The 15251-nt window shown below is 40.9% G+C and overlaps 1 protein-coding gene across 1 annotated transcript; it reads right to left on the minus strand.

The window, feature by feature from the left end:
* Positions 1–410: 410 nt before the first annotated feature.
* LOC115104034 (globoside alpha-1,3-N-acetylgalactosaminyltransferase 1-like) lies at positions 411–14006 on the minus strand. The gene is made up of 7 exons (XM_065006417.1): positions 13778–14006; positions 10536–10574; positions 10350–10385; positions 3710–3763; positions 3320–3352; positions 2958–3092; positions 411–2550 (listed from the first exon to the last, which is right to left on the minus strand). The coding sequence occupies exons 1-7, from the start codon at positions 13912–13914 to the stop codon at positions 1860–1862; spliced, it is 1125 nt and encodes a 374-aa protein (XP_064862489.1). The 5' UTR covers positions 13915–14006; the 3' UTR covers positions 411–1859.
* Between the last annotated feature and the right edge of the window lie 1245 nt (positions 14007–15251).

The raw sequence follows: 15251 nt of genomic DNA on the forward strand, positions 1-15251 counted from the left end.
GTGTCACACCCTCACCATAGTTTGCTTTGTATGTTTCTATGTTTTGTTTGGTCAGGGTGTGATCTGAGTGGGCATTCTATGTTGTGTGTCTAGTTTGTCTGTTTCTGTGTTTGGCCTGATATGGTTCTCAATCAGAGGCAGGTGTTAGTCATTGTCTCTGATTGGGAACCATATTTAGGTAGCCTGTTTGGTGTTGGGTTTTGTGGGTGATTGTTCCCTGTGTTAGTGTTTGTGCCACACAGGACTGCTTTCGGGGTTTCACGTTGTTGTTTTGTTTTGGTTAAGCGCTGCATTTTGGTCCGCCTCTCCTTCGACACAAGAACCGTTACACAGGGCTTGACTTTAATGTTTATCAAGTTGTCCTTCAGACAAGGTGACTGAAAATGTTGTTGTTTGATGCAAGAAACCACTTTACAAAATAAAATGCTTTATTATTTCCATACAATTATTAGAGAGAAACAGACAAATTATGCTACCCTCTGCCTATTTGCTACTTATCTTATTCAAGACTGTCACAAAATATAACACTGCCCCTTTAAGACATAAAAACAGCTCTTTACCTCACTGGCTTTTCAAAGATGGCAAGAAATACACATATTTGTGCTCTTGTAGGAAGCAACCACTTCTCCATTGTTGACTAGACATGAGCTATAACAGGGGCTAATAACTCAATAACTAGCAAAGAATATGAAAAAATTTACACAGGTGACTACATGCAGCTGTCGCTTTGATATCAAAACAAGAGCATTTACTCGAGACCACTCATGATATAAACACAGTCCAGTTTATTAAATTGAATGGCACAGATCCATATATGGCAATGGCTATATGCATATAGGCCAACTGCAGCTCTGATTGGTTATGGCGCACCAGTCTGTGTAGAGTATGGGCCTTAGTCTTGCATTCTCTCCGCAGGCTGATATTTCTTCCGCAGGCAGTCCGAGGGGAGCTGTGCTCAGCTTAGAGGGAACATTGCTTGTACCTTTCCAAGCATTTCAGATCTATATGTGTGTAGTGGGTCGGGGTTGTTTCTGGATAGGACTGACAGCTCCACCTTGCCCTTTGTGCAGTTTTTGCCCTTTTATCATTAAATGGAATTCAGCCCACTGTAGTGGCTTGTCTGACTTAGAAATGTATAGATATGTATTCCCTATTTCTGCATCTCTCCACAACTAAACCATTTGTTTGTTGGTAATAATCGTTGTTACAGGGGAGCTCAAAGATGAGAAACTATTCTGATAAGTATGACTCATTTGTTGCAATGTCCTACATGTTTGTAATATGAATCATTCAAACAACTTCTCATTCGTGGCTGTGATAGAGGGGTGGCAGGGTAGCCTAGTGTTTAAAGTGTTGGACTAGTAACTGGAAGGTTGCAAGTTCAAATCCCAGAGCTGACAAGGTACAAATCTGTCATTCTTCCCCTGAACAGGCAGTTAACCCACTGTTCCTAGGCTGTCATTGAAAATAAGAATGTTTTCTTAACTGACTTGCCTAGTAAAATAAAGGTAAAAATATAATAAAGCTCCTCCTTTCATCTTCAACAAACATTTCAATACAGTGCATTTGGAAAGTGTTCAGACTCCTTCACCTTTTCCCCATTTTGTTACATTACAGCCTAATTCTAAAAAACATTCACGTGTGTAGCAGGTCAAATTTCAGTATCCCCCATTTTTTTTTGTATTATTATGCCTTTCACGAACCGCAACCCACAAACGTAACTCAACAAAATTATACCCGAACGCAACCCTAACCTAACCCTTGTTCCTAAACCTAAACATAACCATAACCACAATGAATTTATACCGCTAAGACTGAATTTAGTTTTTTTCTGCTGGTCAAATATCCACTTCCTCTTTTTATACATTGGGACGAACTTCAGCATAGTTTTTATTGACCCCTGAAAAGCGAATGACTTTGACCTCTTTGGTTTTGGCCTTGAAGTCCTGCCACAGGTACTCGGGAGACAACACCTTGCTGGGCTTGTTATAGAGCTGGTACCTGTTGAGGTGGCTCTCCTCCTGCCAGGCAGCCTCGATGGAATTCCCAGCATCCACCGCAAACCGGTTCCGACATACCGTTGTAAGTGTGTACACATCCTCCACGAACCCTCCGATCATAGCCCCGCCATAGTAGTAGTCTCCCTCATCCATGGGGATGTAGGCCATTGAGGCTGGACGCCGTTCGTATGGGAATTTGGCACGGGTCTGATCATAGTAGCCTGGGTGTATCACAGCAACCAGTCTTCCAAGAGACTCGGCCCCCCAGCGAGCGTGGAACTTGCTGTCCACGTCCAGACAGAAGATGTAGTCGGCCTCCCTTCGGATCTGACTTTCAATGGTGGTCTGGATGATCTCCATCCTCCGGGCTGATATCTCCTGCCAGCGGTTTGAACCTGGGACCTGGATCACACTTAAATGTCTCCCCTGAGTTAGGTTCACCGAAGGAACATCGTTGGGACGATCAGTGAAAACATAGTAGCGCACGTTGAAGCCGACCATGAAGTGCATCTCCGCTGTCTCCAGAAAATCTCGGAGAAAGCGGACATATCTGTCAGTATTTAAAGACATACATAACATAAGGATTAGGGCCTTGCTCAATGATACAACGGCAGCACTTCTCTGTATCAGAGGGGTTGGGTTAAATGTGGAAGACACATTTCGGTTGAATGCATTCAGTTGGTCAACTGACTAGGTATCCCCTTAACTGCATCATCATTCTCATAGGACATTTTACCACTTTCTGACCAGTATACAGTCTAGCAGATAATACACCAAGAAGTACAATTATTAATGTATTAATTAATTAACAATGTTCCAAGGCATGAATCATGATTACACCACAATATTTAATTTACCTGCCATCAGGTACTTATTTACTTATAGTTGCAGTGTTGAAAAAGTATTTATAATTTAACTTCCCTTTTGAATATTTGGCAAAAGTTGTAGGCTACTCACATTCCAACTGCAAACACTGTGGTTGCTATGGTGAGGTTCATGGGCTTGTAGATGTTGTCAACGAGCACAGGGTCAAAGGTGCCTTCCCAGATGATGGATGCCAACCACGGGGTCACTGTCACCACATCAGTACGTCTAGAGAAACAGAACAAAGGTCCTGCCTGACTGTGTTGTACTGACCAGAGCCATGTTAAGATCTCAATATTTCACTATAGTACTGGCAATTAAAGGACCTTGATGTGTCTGACACTAATGTCAGGTGTGGCCTACCTAATATATCAAAAGGTCCCCACACTGATGTGTCAGACACTTACATTACGTCAGCTAATATGACTTTAACATAAGGTAAAAATGCTGCTTACCCCACCAAGACACTGGGCTGCTTGTACAAAAGCCTGGGAGAACAAAATGTAATGAATTACTTAATTGTAATGTAGAGATGGGCTGATGTTGGTAGTTTTAGACTGACCTGTAATAGTTGCACTACTACATAACATATACATTAATAGAACTACTGCCCAAACCACCTTGCTATAAGCTAAACACATACAGTATTCCATCAACAATTTATGCAGTGAATCAAACATGATATTGATGCACATTTCTATGACATAAAAGGACCACTAATCTGACTGATTGTCAGTCCTTTTTGGGAAGATTTTTTGGTAGGATTGATTTGATGGTTTTCATCAGTACAGCATGACACCATACTGCTATGGTTAATGATGGTAGAGTAAAATACAGATACCCACTTTTCTGGAGAGACCATGTTCCATACACTGCTCCTGACCATGGGATTACTCAGGCTGTATGAGTAGAAAAACATAGTAAGAAGAAAACATACACAATGAAGATGATAAAAACTAGAAAGTGTACTTTTTCATTAAGAAAAATTGTGTGACTTGCTTCAGCTGTCCAGAAGTATTTTTATGTTAGTGGAAGGAGTTTAGAAGTTTCAAATGTTAGAAGCTAGTGTTCAAATCAAATCAAATCAAATTTATTTATATAGCCCTTCGTACATCAGCTGATATCTCAAAGTGCTGTACAGAAACCCAGCCTAAAACCCCAAACAGCAAACAATGCAGGTGTAAAAGCACGGTGGCTAGGAAAAACTCCCTAGAAAGGCCAAAACCTAGGAAGAAACCTAGAGAGGAACCAGGCTATGTGGGGTGGCCAGTCCTCTTCTGGCTGTGCCGGGTAGAGATTATAACAGAACATGACCAAGATGTTCAAATGTTCATAAATGACCAGCATGGTCGAATAATAATAAGGCAGAACAGTTGAAACTGGAGCAGCAGCACAGTCAGGTGGACTGGGGACAGCAAGGAGTCATCATGTCAGGTAGTCCTGGGGCACGGTCCTAGGGCTCAGGTCCTCCGAGAGAGAGAAAGAAAGAGAGAATTAGAGAGAGCATATGTGGGGTGGCCAGTCCTCTTCTGGCTGTGCCGGGTGGAGATTATAACAGAACGTGGCCAAGATGTTCAAATGTTCATAAATGACCAGCATGGTTGAATAATAGTAAGGCAGAACAGTTGAAACTGGAGCAGCAGCATGGCCAGGTGGACTGGGGACAGCAAGGAGTCATCATGTCAGGTAGTCCTGGGACATGGTCCTAGGGCCCAGGCCAGTTGAAACTGGAGCAGCAGCATGGCCAGGTGGACTGGGGACAGCAAGGAGTCATCATGTCAGGTAGTCCTGGGGCATGGTCCTAGGGCTCAGGTCCTCCGAGAGAGAGAAAGAAAGAGAGAAGGAGAGAATTAGAGAACGCACACTTAGATTCACACAGGACACCGAATAGGACAGGAGAAGTACTCCAGATATAACAAACTGACCCTAGCCCCCCGACACATAAACTAATGCAGCATAAATACTGGAGGCTGAGACAGGAGGGGTCAGGAGACACTGTGGCCCCATCCGAGGACACCCCCGGACAGGGCCAAACAGGAAGGATATAACCCCACCCACTTTGCCAAAGCACAGCCCCCACACCACTAGAGGGATATCTGTGTTGACAATTCGAGGCTAGTGTAGTAGCGACTGTATTATATATAGTAGCGGGATAGTAGCTATTAGTGCAGGGGTTCCCAAACCATTTTGGCCCACGACCCCATTTTGATATCGGAAAATTCTCACAACCCCAACCACGTGAAAAAAAGTATGGAATTAACAGCCAATGTTTACTTATTTATTAGAAAAACATTCTAACAGTATTTCTGATTGTCTTCTCAATTCACCTTCACACACTTTTACTGTAGCTTTGTAACACTCAATTGCAAATTAGTCTGACATATTGTCTCTTATCTCACCACCACTGATGAGATGGGTGTGCTTTGATATGCACGTCACGTCGGAGCTTCTCAAAGTCAGGAGGCGTGGTCGACAGTACGCACCTCATTCCTGCTGTCACCTCATCCCTGCTCTTAAAACCATCGTTATTTGGTTTCAATGCAGATGAGAGCACTAAATCCAGCTTCACACAGACAAGAGCTGGTGAAGGCTACCATGAGTTTTAATGATCAGAGGAAGACAGCAGGGTATTCTCTTTGAGTCAGGTACCAAAACTCCTCCATAATGCCATGTGAATGCGTTTTCTGCAGCATTTCGTCACATGACAGCTCGATCAGCTGTTTGATTTAACATACCACCATGTCAAGTGAGCCAGGATCACAGTCAAACAGATAGGGAAGTAGGTCCCAACGTGATTTTCCAAGCATTGGAGGTGAGGAGTCATCACTCGTGTGGGACACTTACTCATGCTGTTTTCTGTTAGAAACATGCACAGCCGAGGGAAGGGGGCCTGCCCGCCGTCCCACCATAGTTGGAGCGATATCCGTGCAAAAGTCTTCAACCCAACATTCGATCCCATGGAATCTGTTTTTCGACAATACAGCCACGCAGCACACTGTGCTGTTGCAAGCTTGGGAATCGTGAGACAGAATAATATGTCCTCGTGATTAGCATCCCCCGGTATGTACAGCACCTTCGGAAGGTATTCAGACCCCTTGACTTTTCCCACATTTTGTTACGTTACAGCCTTATTCTAAAATGGATCAAATAAATCAAATTTGTCAGCAATCTACAAACAATACCCAATAATGACAAAGCGAAAATAGATTTTTAGACATTTTTGCAAATGTATTTAACATAAAAAACAAATACCTTATTTACGTAAGTATTCAGACCCTTTGATATGAGACTCGAAATTGAGCTCAAGTGCATCCTGTTTCCATGAATCATCCTCCGAAACAGGATTGTGTCGGGGCACAGATCTGGGGAAGGTTACCAAAACATTTCTGCAGCATTGAAGGTCCCCAAAAACACAGTGGCCTCCATCATTCTTAAATGGAAGACGTCTGATCATGATCTAAGGGCGTTCTCCGGTTGATCTTTAAGATTTGAATAATTTTAATTTAGATTTTTAATGTTAACCACATTGCAATGATTCTGAGATACGATATTATAATATATATACGATATATATATAGTCTACAAAAGTATGTGGACACCCCTCCAAATTAGTGGATTCGGCTATGTCAGCCACACCGGTTTCTGACAGGTGTATAAAATCGAGCACACCGCCATGCAATCTCCATAGACAAACACTTCCGGTAGAATGGCCTTGCCGAAGAGCTGAGTGACTTTCAATGTGGCACTGTCATAGGATGCCACCTTTCCAGCAAGTCAGTTCATCAAATTTCTGCCTCGCTAGAACTGCCCCGGTCAACTGTAAATGCTGTTATTGTGAAGTGAAAATGTCTAGGATTAACCACGGCTCAGCTGCGAAGTGGTAGGCCACACAAGCTCACAGAATGGGACTGCCAAGTGCTGAAGCGTGTAAAAAATGTCTGTCCTAGGTTGCAACACTCACTACTGAGTTCCAAACTGCATCTAGAAGCAATGTCAGCACAATAACTTTTTGTCAGGAGCTTCATGAAATGTGTTTCCATGGCCGAGCAGCCGGACACAAGCCTAAGATCAACATGTGCAATGCCAAGCATCGGCTGGTGTGATGTAAAGCTTGCCGCCACTGGACTTATAGCCAGCGGCATACCACCCTGCATAGCACTGCTGGCTTGCTTCTGAAGCTAAGTAGGGTTGGTCCTGGTCAGTCCCTGGATGGGAGACCAGATCCTGCTGGAAGTTGTGTTGGAAGGCCAGTAGGAGGCACTCTTTCCTCTGTTTTAAAAAATATCCCAATGCCCCAGGGCAGTGATTGGGTGCTGTCTTTTGGATGGGATGTTAAACGGGTGTCCTGACTCTCTGAGGTCATTAAAGATCCCATGGCACTTATTGTAAGAGTAGGGGTGTTAACCCCGGTGTCCTGGCTAAATTCCCAATCTGGCCCTCAAACCATCACGGTCACCTAATAATCCCCAGTTTACAATTGGCTCATTCATCCCCCTCCTCTCCCCTGTAACTATTCCCTAGGTTGTTGCTGCAAATGAGAATGTGTTCTCAGTCAACTTACCTGGTAAAATAACATATAAATATATAAATAACTCTGGAGTAATGAATCATGCTTCACCATCTGGCAGTCCGACAAACTAATCTTGGTTTGGCGAATGCCAACTACAAAGTATGTTGGAGGAAGAATATTGGTCTGGGGCAGTTTGTGCTAGGCCGCTTAGTTTCAAGTGAAGGGAAATCTTAAACGCAATGGCATACAATTCCTTCGAAAAGTAATCAGATCCCTTGACTATTTGCTATATTACAGTTTTATTATAGAATGTATTAAATAAAAAACAATCCTCAGCAATCTACAAACAATACACAATAATGAAAAAGCAAAAACGGGTGTTTAGACATATTTGCAAAAAAACCCACAAAAAAACAATAACAGAAATACCTTTACATAAGTAGTCAGACCTTTTACTATGAGACTCCAAATTGAGCACAGGTGCATCCTGTTTCCATTGACCATCCGTGAGATGTTTCTACAGCTTGATTGGAGTCCACCTATGGAATATTCAATTGATTGGACATTATTTGGAAAGGCACACGCCTATCTAATTAAGGTTCCACAGTTGACAGTGCATGTCACAGCAAAACCAAGCCATGAGGTCGAAGGAATTGTCCTTAGAGCTCCGAGACAGGATTGTGTTGAGGCTCAGATCTGGGGAAGGGTACCAAAAAATGTCTGCAGCATTGAAGGCCCCCAAGAACACAGTGGCCCCCATCATTCTTAAATGGAAGAAGTTTGGAACCAACAAGACTCTTCCTAGAGCTGGCCGCCTGGCCAAACAGCAATCGGGGGATAAGGGCCTTGGTCAGGGAGGTGACCAAGAACCCGATGGTCACTGACAGAGCTCTGGAGTTCCTCAGTGAAGATGGTTGTCATTCTGGACGATTGACCCATCTCAGTTTCTAATAACCTGTTTTTGCTTTGTCAATATGGGGTATTGTGTGTAGATTGATGAGAAAAAAATTACAGATTTAATCAATTTTTGAATAAGGCTGTAACCATTTTTTTGTGAAAAAAATCAAGGGATCTGAATACTTTCTGGAGGCAACTTTGTGGCAACAGTTTGTGGAAGGCCCTTTCCTGTTTCAGCATGACAATGCCCTTGTGCACTAAGCGAGGTCCATACAGAAATGTTTTGTTGAGATCGGTGGGGAAGAACTTGACTGGCCTGCACAAAGCCCTGACCTGAACCCCACTGAACACCTTTTGGATGAATTGGAACCCCGACTGCGAGCCAGGAATAATCGCCCAACATCAGTGCCCAACCTCACTGCCATCAGTGTCCGACCTCACTGCTCGTGTGACTGAATGGAAGCAAGTTCCCACAGCAATGTTCCAACATCTAGTGGTATTTTTTTTGGTATTTTGGTATTTTATTAGGATCCCCAAATCCTTCCCAGAAGAGTGCAGTATGTTATAGCAGCAATGTGGGGGGACCAACTCTATATTAATGCCCATGATTTTGGAATGAGATGTTCGAGTAGGTGTCCACATACTTTTGATCATAAAATAACACATTATTCAAACAAGTGTTGTATAGCCTAGCATATTTACTCTACACAAAGTGATCAATTACAGTACATCTCCAAAGAGAGACATATTGCATAGTCTGCTGTGTTTATATATTTTTATTCGAGTTTCATGTTTCCCTCACAGCTCCCTCTGCTGGGATCTCTTGATTGGGCCATAAGTGACAGAGAATTCATAATTATTCCCACCTGTGTGTGGTATTGTTGATGTAACATTGACTACCATTGCCTTACACGCTGAAGAAGGGCTCATACCCGAAATGTATGCGTGACCATAAAAATATGTACATTTAAGTATATTTACCGGAGTGCTGTCCTATTTCTGTTCTTCACACAAAGTCAACAAAATTCAGAGTACAAGCATAATTGACACTGACAGTGTGGTGAGAGAAGTCGATCCCCCGGATAAAGCGATACGAGCGCTTATTTCAAAGAGCGCTCCTTAAGCCACGCCCCAGTGGGCAGAGCTAGGCACTTTGGACTGGGACACGTTGTAATAAATTAAAAGCCTATAATTCCACAATGGGTCCACCGTGGTTCTGTGTAGCCTAGTTATGCTAATATATTTGAGACCAGTGTATTGCAGATTAGTTTATTATTTGACTTAATAAGTAAAATATATTTGAGTAGTAAACAGGGAAACGAGTCCCAGACAGACACCATTTACTAGGCAACCTAAATGATCGGGATCATCTGTTTAAAAAAAAAAAAAAGTAATACCTTTATTTAACTAGGCAAGTCAGTTCAGAACAAAATCGTATTTAAAATGACGGCCTACATTGGTTACTAGCAGTGTTCGGGAATACGAGTTTGTTGACAAAACAGACCACGGGACACCTTTTCACAGAGATATTTATTTGACAAAGGTCCGCGGTGGGTCTATGAAAACTATGCGATTATATTGGAGGCATGTTAATAGCAGTGATAGTCGTCTATTCATTTACTGTAATAGTGTTTCTAAGTAGCAGCCATTTCAACCAGGGTGAATAACTGTTATCTCTTTATGATAGAACATTGAGATTTTTTTTCCTGTCTGTGGCACTCTTTATCTGAATTGTTAGGATTTTCTTGTGTTCACAACAAACTACTTATTTAGCTCAACAGTAGTCGGCAGGGTTTGCTGCTCACTGAGTGGCAACATATTGAACCGTGACTGACATTTAACTGTGTGTTGGCCATGTATAACCCCTAGCTTTGCATAGAGATTAAATTGCGTTTTCTTTCGAAAGATGGGCCTGGCTGAGAATAGAACATTCCATTTTCTTCCCGAGTGTGTTGTTTAACGCAACTGAATGGCTTATCTTGTGACACAACAAAACAATTAAAATCCAAACATCCTAACTTTAAAAGTACGAAGTACCATGACTTGTTGGGGGAATGTCTTTGTTTATCTCAACTAACCTGCTGCTCTTCACGTCCTCATCAACTGGGATATCTCTGTTGGAAACAATTGAAACCGTAAAATAACGTTCCTCTTAAATCAAACCTCAAACCAAACTATGTTTATATGAATCAGAAAATATTGCAACTTTCATATCACATTATAGCGTCATTAAGCCGTAATAGATTAACAGAACTTGATCTTACCGGTTGAGCCTTTCAGAGAAGAAGCTGAAGTAGACATACCTTTGGGAGGCAAAAGAGAATCCGTTCAAGTCTGTCATGAAAACATTTATGACATTTTTACACTAACAAAATGTGTTGCCGCCGCTGGCTTTCTTCGACATCAGATTTGCCACTTTGCCATTTTAAACGTAATTCATACCCTTATGTATGTACACAACCCAAAGCCGCAATTAGCTTTGCAAAATGGCAATACTGCATAGTATTACCGGACCGCATACATTACCGGACCGCATACATTTGCGTATTTTATTGCATTGTGTAGTGTGTAAATTAGGATTTATACTATCTTTACATTACCTTGGATTTGGTGTGGCCAACGCCACATTCATGCTGCATGTATGTGTCCAGCTATTAATGTACCATGAACACCATAGTATGTAGTGGTATAAATACCCAGGCAAGATATTGAAAGTATACAGGAGCTTTTTAATTAAACCATATTGCACATAATGTTGCACACTTGAATAACGCAACGATTCACATGTGAGCGGACAATTTTAAAGCGGACAATTTTTTTGCTGACGCAATAAAAATGCTGTACTGATGATATTAATTTCATGTGGCTTCAGAGAGCCGTTGTCTTTATTCAATACCACTCGGAGAGGGATATGTGATGTAGTAGTGTCCCAAGATACATAGTTCATGTATTGAATAGTTTGATTACATCTTGAGAAGTTCAATGACTGTTCAGTTAGTGCTTCCTTCAACCCTGCAACAGAACCTATGCGTTTGTTCGTTTTGTATGTTAAATCATTGTGTGGCCTTTGTTTTCCTTTTTGACCAGGCTCAAAAGAAAGCCTTAGTCATTCAGCTTGCATTGACTATTGTGGAGGGGAAACAAAACTGTTCGCTGCTCTGGCCCCCCAATGGTGGAACAAACTCCCTCACGACGCCAGGACAGCGGAGTCAATCACCACCTTCCGGAGACACCTGAAACCCCACCTCTTTAAGGAATACCTAGGATAGGATAAAGTAATCCCTCTCACCCCCCTTAAAAGATTTAGATGCACTACTGTTCCACTGGATGTCATAAGGTGAATGCACCCATTTGTAAGTCGCTCTGGATAAGAGCGTCTGCTAAATGACTTAAATGTAAATGTAAATGTTCATACATGCCTGTGAATTCTACATGTTTCCATTCAACCCAAAGTAAGAACCGGTTTGTACCTGTTGTTGTTAAACAAGAAAAGCTGGAGTAGTACGCTAGTTAGACATTTGACAGTAGTCGGCAGGGTTTGCTGCTCACTGAGTGGCAACATATTGAACGGTGACTGACATTTAACTGTGTGTTGGCCATGTATAACCCCTGGGTAAGAGGGAGGTTTGCCTCGTGGCTGTGTTGTAAATTTGTAAACTGCTAAGTTTGAGATATATTTTTTTAATGGAATGTTGAGAGGTTGAATGACCGTGTTCCCGGTCTGAAGCTATATCCATAATCGGTTGACGGCTCCGATTGGACAATCGCTATTTGCATCGTCGAGCAAATGAACAAGAAACGTTTGAATCTAGTTTTTAAATGCTACAACCCCTCTCCAGAACAAAATCTAATATGGTTTGCAATGTTTTGTTCGGACTTTGCGTGCACGCATTTCCTCTACTTAACGCACGCGGCACCATGGTGCCAATTTTGCGGGGCTGATTATCTAGACAAACAGGTGTGAACTGGTGTGAAACAAAGACAGACGTGTGCGCAAAGTGAGAGCACAGCCTGTATTTGATTTGGGTATTGGGTGTAGCATCTAGAAACTGGATTTAATAGTTTCTTGTTCCTTGTTCGGTGATGCAAACAGCGATTCTCACCTTACAAAAAAACAACCAAATTATTTCACGTGATATCATGTTAAACTATGTGGATTTGGAACACGAAATATGATATTTCAAGTGATCACAACCTTTCACATGTTGATTCAAATGTTCACATGATACCCTGCAAACAAAACGTTTAGAATATCCCCTGAACATCACAAAATAGCCGCAGTGTTTTCCACTTACATATTTGACATACAGGATTACATGTATGTTTATACATGAATTATTATTCAACATGATATTTCAAGTGATCACAACCTTTCACATGTTGATTCAAATGTTCACATGATACCCTGCAAACAAAACGTTTAGAATATCCCCTGAACATCACAAAATAGCCGCAGTGTTTTCCACTTACATATTTGACATACAGGATTACATGTATGTTTATACATGAATTATTATTCAACAATGATTCATGTATAAACATACATGTAATCCTGTATGTCAAATATGTAAGTGGAAAACACTGCGGCTATTTTGTGATGTTCAGGGGATATTCTAAACGTTTTGTTTGCAGGGTATCATGTGAACATTTGAATCAACATGTGAAAGGTTGTGATCACTTGAAATATCATATTTCGTGTTCCAAATCCACATAGTTTAACATGATATCACGTGAAATAATTTGGTTGTTTTTTTGTAATGTGAGAATCGCTGTTTGCATCTGGAATTTTAACTCACAACCTCTTATTTCACGGCCTTCCGATATTCTTTCTATGCCACCGTGTCTGCGTGAATTACTGATTTAATCTAATGTTGCATCCCCATGTCACATGTATCGTTTCATGTTGCCACGTGTTGCTTTAACATGTTGTCACATGTTACCACATTAACTTGATCACATGTGAAATTAATTAGGTTTTTCCCACAAGGATCCAATTGGAACATTGGAACCGTCTACCGATTTTGGATGTAGCTTCGGACGTGGGAAACCTACTCATTCAAGGATTTTTCTTTATTTTCTACATTGTAGAATAATAGTGAAGACATCAAAACTATGAAATAACACTTAACACCGGGGCGGCAGGGTAGCCTAGTGGTTAGAGCGTTGGACTAGTAACCGAAAGGAATTGCAATCCCCGAGCTGACAAGGTACAAATCTGTCGTTCTGCCCCTGAACAGGCAGTTAACCCACTGTTCCTAGGCCGTCATTGAAAATAAGAATTTGTTCTTAAATGACTTGCCTAGTAAAATAAAGGTAAAATAAAATAAATAAATAAACTTATGGGAACATGTAGCAATCCAAAAAATGTGTTAATTAACAAATTAGAAAATACTCACATACAAGAAAGAAAAATTACATCTCACTCTTAGAAACTAATATGAAAATATCACCATTTAATTTAATCCCAGAAAAATAAATAAACTAGATGTCAAAATGGTTTACATACCCAAGAAGCAAGAAGATTCCAACAACGAGAAGCAGAACATACGGCTTAAAGTTTGTACTAAAACGCATTGTTCCTGAAATAGAGTAACGAAAATATTTAGTTGATCCTATTAGTATGATAGTGGATAAATCTTTCATCAGTAAATCAATCCTTGTCAGGATTTGGGACCAAGTTAAAGATGTTTGATATCAGTTTAAACTGGTGTGACACGCAAAATGTGTGTGTGTGTATTTCGTGTAGCCTATTATAAAGGGAGGAGCTTACTCCTTGGGCTACTTCCTATTTTCTTTCTCTTTGTCTGATTCCCAAATCACCATGTTCCTCTCACCCCTCCATTGGCGCATTCAAGCACGCCTCAACCATATGAACCAGTGCCCCACAAGTCAACTACATCGCATGCTTTAGAGCGAAGTGGTAAAGATACTGTAAAGAGGTTAATCGAACTGACAAAAAAAAATGCCATGGAAACGGTGGATGAAAGATGCCATGAAGGAAAGATCCTGAATCTCCTCATTGGCCCCAAGCAAAAATATTCTACATTTAGGCTATTGCTTACACAGTACCAGTCAAAAGTTTGGACACACCTACTCATTCAAGGGTTTTTCTTTATTTGTACTCTTTTCTACAACATAGACATCAAAACTATGAAATAACACATATGGAATCATGTAGTAACCAAAAAAGTGTCAAACAAATCAACATTTATTTGATATTTCAGATTCTATTTTATAGTGTTGATGTCTTCACTATTATTATACAATGTAGAAAAAAGTGAAAATAAAGATAATCCCTGGAATGAGTAGGTCTGTCCAAACCTTTGACTGGTACTGTATGGTAACACCTTACTCTGCTTATCTTAAATCGGTATGAGGTCACAATTGAAGTAAGCATACGCCTATTAAAACACACTTTTTTTTCTGAGCAATCTTTCAAATTATAAGGACATGTAAAACAGCTTAATCGGCATTCCAGCGGTGTACTGTATTTGATCGGCACATGGGCCAGCACTGGTAGCGCAAACCTCCCTCTTATGTGAGAGGGAAGTGGGTTTGGAAAAACTGAAAGTATGCACCTTTAGAAATAGTTTTCACATAAAAACTTTACATGTCCGAACTCAAAATCAAATAGTCCACCAAAAATGTACACGGTCACTGTGGTAGAGCATTTATTTTGATTGGCTTATTAGGAAAATCGTTCTTTTTTTGCAAACCACGTAAACGTTTTAAACAATCTATTATATTAGTCTGACTATCCACAATAATCGTATTATTGTGTGCATGTAACCGTGTTCAATGAGAAAAGTTAATAAATATTCCTTTGTTCATTTTGATCGAAATCTAAAGGCACAACCTGCAGTAGATTAGAGCCAATGTCTTAAATAGTTATTAATCCAACCCAGTGAAAGTCTCAAACTGACATGTTTTCATTTTTAAAATCAAAAACAACTTGATATTGAAGGAGTGCCTTTGATTTG

The sequence above is a fragment of the Oncorhynchus nerka genome, linkage group LG21, assembly GCF_034236695.1.
Source record: "Oncorhynchus nerka isolate Pitt River linkage group LG21, Oner_Uvic_2.0, whole genome shotgun sequence".
NCBI classification, from domain to species: domain Eukaryota; kingdom Metazoa; phylum Chordata; class Actinopteri; order Salmoniformes; family Salmonidae; genus Oncorhynchus; species Oncorhynchus nerka.

What these genes read in the sequence shown, in the direction of transcription:
- LOC115104034 (XM_065006417.1), bottom strand. Translation starts at nt 13,914, where the DNA reads ATGAAAGATTTATCCACTATCATACTAATAGGATCAACTAAATATTTT. An exon ending in GGAATCTTCTTGCTTCTTGG is followed by an intron (nt 10,575 to 13,777) that starts GTATGTAAACCA and finishes TGCCTCCCAAAG; the next exon opens with GTATGTCTACTTCAGCTTCT. An exon ending in CAGCCCAGTGTCTTGGTGGG is followed by an intron (nt 3,093 to 3,319) that starts GTAAGCAGCATT and finishes CTGTTTCTCTAG; the next exon opens with ACGTACTGATGTGGTGACAG.